Below are 4,546 nucleotides of genomic sequence, written 5' to 3' on the forward strand. Positions count from 1 at the left end.
AGTTATAATAAATCAAGATTGTGTCCAATTAGCATTTAAACAAAAAGTACAATACCACCCTTATGTGGATATTGTTCTTCTAGACATGAAGGAAGCGAATGAGGGAAAGGCTCTCTCACTTATAGCTAGATTGAATTTGTATAATATTTTTGTTCATAATCTATATTGTTGCTACTGTTATTTGTAGGTGGGTTGCATTCCCTCAACACCCAGTGAATCAGTATGCCATTTTTTGTTTCATGATCTGTATTGTTGCTATTATTATTTGTTATTTTATTTTTTGTAACTCAAGTAATGCCACTTTTATAGGATGAATGAGGTGGGCTACATTCCCTCAACACCCATTGATAATATCTATCTTATTCAAGAACTAAAGGGACAGTAAATAAGGAAACCATACTTATGCATGCTTGGAGTTTACATAATCAGTGGGGTAGAAGAAGGGGATGATCTTCTTGAATCCTTCTCGGGAAGAGAGCCTGTAAATTCCTCATAGCTTTCGTTAGGACCTCCCATCTTCTCCACTGTGATCCTCTGTGTGGCCTGGTCCGTCTTGAAGATGATGTAGCAATGGTTTTTTTCCTCTTCAGCTCCAAAAACTTGAGCTTGCAGTCGTCGTCCACGGCCACCGGGATGACGACTACAAACTGGAAGAGTGGCAAAATGGAGGGGCAATGAAACTAGAGAAAGGCCATATAAGTTGAGATGGACAGTGCAAGTAATTTGCAAAACTTGTGAAAAAAGCATCAAACGTTCGAAACGTGAAGTGGGTTTATGTTGAATTTTATCTCGTAGACTTGTATGGCAATCAGCTACCCACCAATCATTCTCTCAACCTTAGAAATAATTACAACTTCTACTAACAGTCGAAGCGCAAGAACATAACTTTTTGTTGGAGTACAGTGCATGACATACTACAAAGCCAGTGAACCCATAATGGGCTGCACTCTACAAAACAGCTGCCTGCCATTGTAAATAACATGCCAATGATCCCATACCGGGCTGCGCACACATGTGAACCGTCACAAGACATTTAAAATAGCTGGCTGTTATAGTTGCCTATTAATGTTCCTGACAACCTGCCAGCAATTCTTGCCTATCCACGGATCCTTCTTCCATCTTGTTGGAGGGCTGCCCTTACTTTTGTCGTTTTAAAGATTCAATAATTCAGAGTGCCACAAATGGACTGGTTCTTTCCTTAGCTTCATGCAATGGGAGTGCAGGACCACAAAACAGCTTCTAAATCCAAATCAAACCCTTGCAAATCCGCCTCGGTAAGCTGTTACTACACTTAACAAATCCTCCAAAGAACCATAAGTGTAATTAGACTTTTCCTGAACCTGGCCTTACCCATTCTGTTTCACCTATAAGAAAAGACGGCTTCGTTTCGGAGCTTGTTTTATTTTTCTGCGAAGTGCTCTGGGCTCTCCACAGATGCGAATAAATAATGAAGCTCAAGGCCATATTTTAAAATACTCAATCAGCACTCTTAACCTCTTATATTTAAGTGCCCGCCTAAGAAAGCAATGGATCGACCCATGCCTTACGACGTCAAGAAAAGGGGGGACATACATCATAGTAGGTGATGGATCAATACATGCCTTACAACATCAAACAAATAGGAGATGGATCAACCCATGCCTCACAGCATCAAGCAAAGGGTATGCGATGGATCAAATCATGGGGTAATCAAACTTAATCAAAATCGTATCAAATGCGAGATAAATGAATACAAAATATGTATGCTGCCCCTTCAAGAATCAAAGGAGTTACAACTGAATGCACAAGAAACAATATGGATGAAGGAACTCTGTACATCAGGAGCCCTGCAGGAGAGGGGAGATCTCACTTTTGCGTCTTCTTTTGGTATTGGTCTTTGATCCATTGGATGCCAGAGGCGGTGCCGGACTTGACCTTCTTGGCGCCTGCAGAGGCGGCCACCTTGGCCTTGTCCACGCCAGTGCTGGCGGCCGACTTGATCTTCTTGTTGTAGTCCGCCAATTTGCTCTGCTTCTCCTGTTGCTCCTGCTTCTGCTGCTGGCCGTCCGTGGCTGCCGCGGATTTGTAGTCCCACTGGTCGGCCCAGGTAAGGCCGTCTTTGTTCTCGAAGGGCGTGGCCATGGAGATGGAGATGGAGATGGAGATGGAGATGGAGATGGAGATCGAGATCGAGATGGGGATTGGGATTGGGATTGGGATGGGAACACTGTGGAACAGAGAAGAGGCTGAAACCCTAACGTGGAATAATTAGAAACCCTAAAAACTAGATGCTTACAGAGAACCAGCGAACTAATGATCGCATGCGCGGGACTTTATTTATAGGAGTAGGTTTCTTGCCGCCCACGTGGCAGGACGGCACCACTGGATCGTACGTCACACACGGTGTCATCCACGTCACCCGCCCAGCTCACGATCCACTGTCATCATTTTTATGCGCGTTTTTTCCAAGCAATCAAAATAAAGGTGATGCTTGAAGTAGGTGGTTTTTTCACTTAAAAATAAAGAAAATACCCAGATTATAACTAAAATCTAAAATATATGAATTTTGTTCCTTGAAATAAAGGGGGCGCCAAATTTCAACATAAAATCTAAAATATATGATTTTTGTTCCTTGAAATAAAGGGAGTGCCAAATTTCAACAAGGGAACTTTCGATTCTAACATGGAAAAACACACTACAAACCAAGTTTTTCGACTGAGTGGCTACCAAAGCCTTGGTCTCATGAGTCTGAAAACGGACCTCATAAGGTAGTTAGACCATAATGATCTGCACAAATTCTAGGCCTTAAGGATGTGGACAACACTACCACAAATTTTTCCTGACGTACATTTCAACCCTATACTAGAATCATTGCTCACTACCATTGTCATTGGGCTAAAATTTGCAACCCCACCTTGAATTTCAAAATTGAAGCCTACAAGGTACCTTGGGCCTCACGTGAAACCTATTATTATTCAACAAAAATCACTTAGGGTGGCCGCCTTTTGAAACCCAATTTTCAAAGGTGGGTTTCTTTTGAAGGTTAAAATTTTCAAAGGTGGGTTCCTTTTGAAACCCAATTTTCAAAGGTGAGTTTCTTTTGAAGGTTAAAATTGGCTTTAAAGCGTTTCCAACCTTCAAATTTCAACACCAAACAATGTGTAATTGCGGTGATTCCAATAGGACCTTCTCCACGTAAAGAAGAGTTCTCTCTATATATTGAAAAGTTTCCCCAATCTCAATAGCGTTCTCATAGGGTCCTGTGGCACAATAATGTGGCATAATAACATAAAGTGGTTTCAATAGAACTACACACCAGATGTGAAAAGTTTAACAATGAGAAAAATTAAATCAAGTAATAGAAACCTGTAGTATTTTTTGGCAAAACTAGCTTGAGTAATGTTTATACAAATTTGTTTGGGACAAATTTGTTTGGGGAATGGCTAGAAACTCTTTGCTATTTTTTTGTAGAAAAAGAAAACCCATAAGAAGTGGACCTTGCTTGTGATCACCCACTTATTGACCATAGTAAAAAAACCACTCTACAACTTCTAGAATTCTCACATGGTCTCCTTGGTTAGAATGCTTTGTTTTCTTTAACAACTTGTTCTCTTTTGACGATCTTTAACCCCAAGTGTTACCTATATGCTTAGGTAGTGTCCTTATCATGAAGGCATGCCATCCTTTTCTAACCAACTTTTTTTATGTACCTAACTTTCTTGATGTGTAAACTATCTCAACTTGATCATTCTAGAACACACGTAAAGTTCAACTTGATCATTCTAGAACACACGTAAAGTTCAAACGAAGTGGTGACATTCCAATTTTTATAAACTTCGTCCACAATGAAGATGACTTTCCCATTCAATAACTTTCATACATGATGCGTGCATCACATCTATGATTACGAGATAAACAAAATATGTTTTTTCAAGAAGTCCCGCCTTTTTTCTAAGAAAGAAAGAAAGACACACACACACACACATAGATATTTCTAGAAAGAAAGAAAGAAAGACACACACACACACACACACACACACACACACACAGATATTTCTTGACTTGATGAAATGAAAGATATTATAAGAAGCCCTCCCATCTTTATAAAAATAGAAAAAAAAGAAGAAAATAAGAGAGAGAGAGAGAGAGAGAGAGAGAGAGAGAGAGAGAGAGAGTCGTGAAGTGGTATATGAAGGACTCAGGTGTCGTACTTGAACTTAATGTATTGTATGATGATGCAAAACAGAGTTTTGTTGGGGTTGATGCAATTTTCTAGCATGGTAGCAACACTTGGATAAAACAATTTGCTTGAGCTTTATTTGAAGAGAAGGAGCAATCTTCAAGTACGTGGCCATTTACCTCCACTAAGAAGAGGGTCCTTTAATGTGTGTGAAGGTACTAGTTCAATACACCTCTACATAAACATGTCACAATCGCCCTACATTTGGAGCAACAAGAACATGCACACATGCTCATGGATAACCATTGGGAAAGCACTAGGACTCATCATCCCAATCGTAGGCCTCCTACCATGGCTATTGCATATCACCCCCCCAAGCATGGGAGG

General features: G+C 40.3%; 1 protein-coding gene across 1 annotated transcript; it reads right to left on the reverse strand.

The window, feature by feature from the left end:
- Positions 1–1,669: 1,669 nt before the first annotated feature.
- LOC147607218 (uncharacterized) lies at positions 1,670–2,293 on the reverse strand. The gene has a single exon (XM_086791088.1). The coding sequence runs from the start codon at positions 2,119–2,121 to the stop codon at positions 1,846–1,848; it is 276 nt and encodes a 91-aa protein (XP_086647214.1). The 5' UTR covers positions 2,122–2,293; the 3' UTR covers positions 1,670–1,845.
- Between the last annotated feature and the right edge of the window lie 2,253 nt (positions 2,294–4,546).

Source organism: Cibotium barometz, chromosome 56 (genome assembly GCF_041138505.1).
Source record: "Cibotium barometz isolate CiBa-2024 chromosome 56, ASM4113850v1, whole genome shotgun sequence".
Lineage (NCBI taxonomy): Eukaryota > Viridiplantae > Streptophyta > Polypodiopsida > Cyatheales > Cibotiaceae > Cibotium > Cibotium barometz.

Bases quoted from the DNA above. Each gene is read 5' to 3' on its own strand.
- LOC147607218 (XM_086791088.1), bottom strand. From the start codon at position 2,121: ATGGCCACGCCCTTCGAGAACAAAGACGGCCTTACCTGGGCCGACCAG.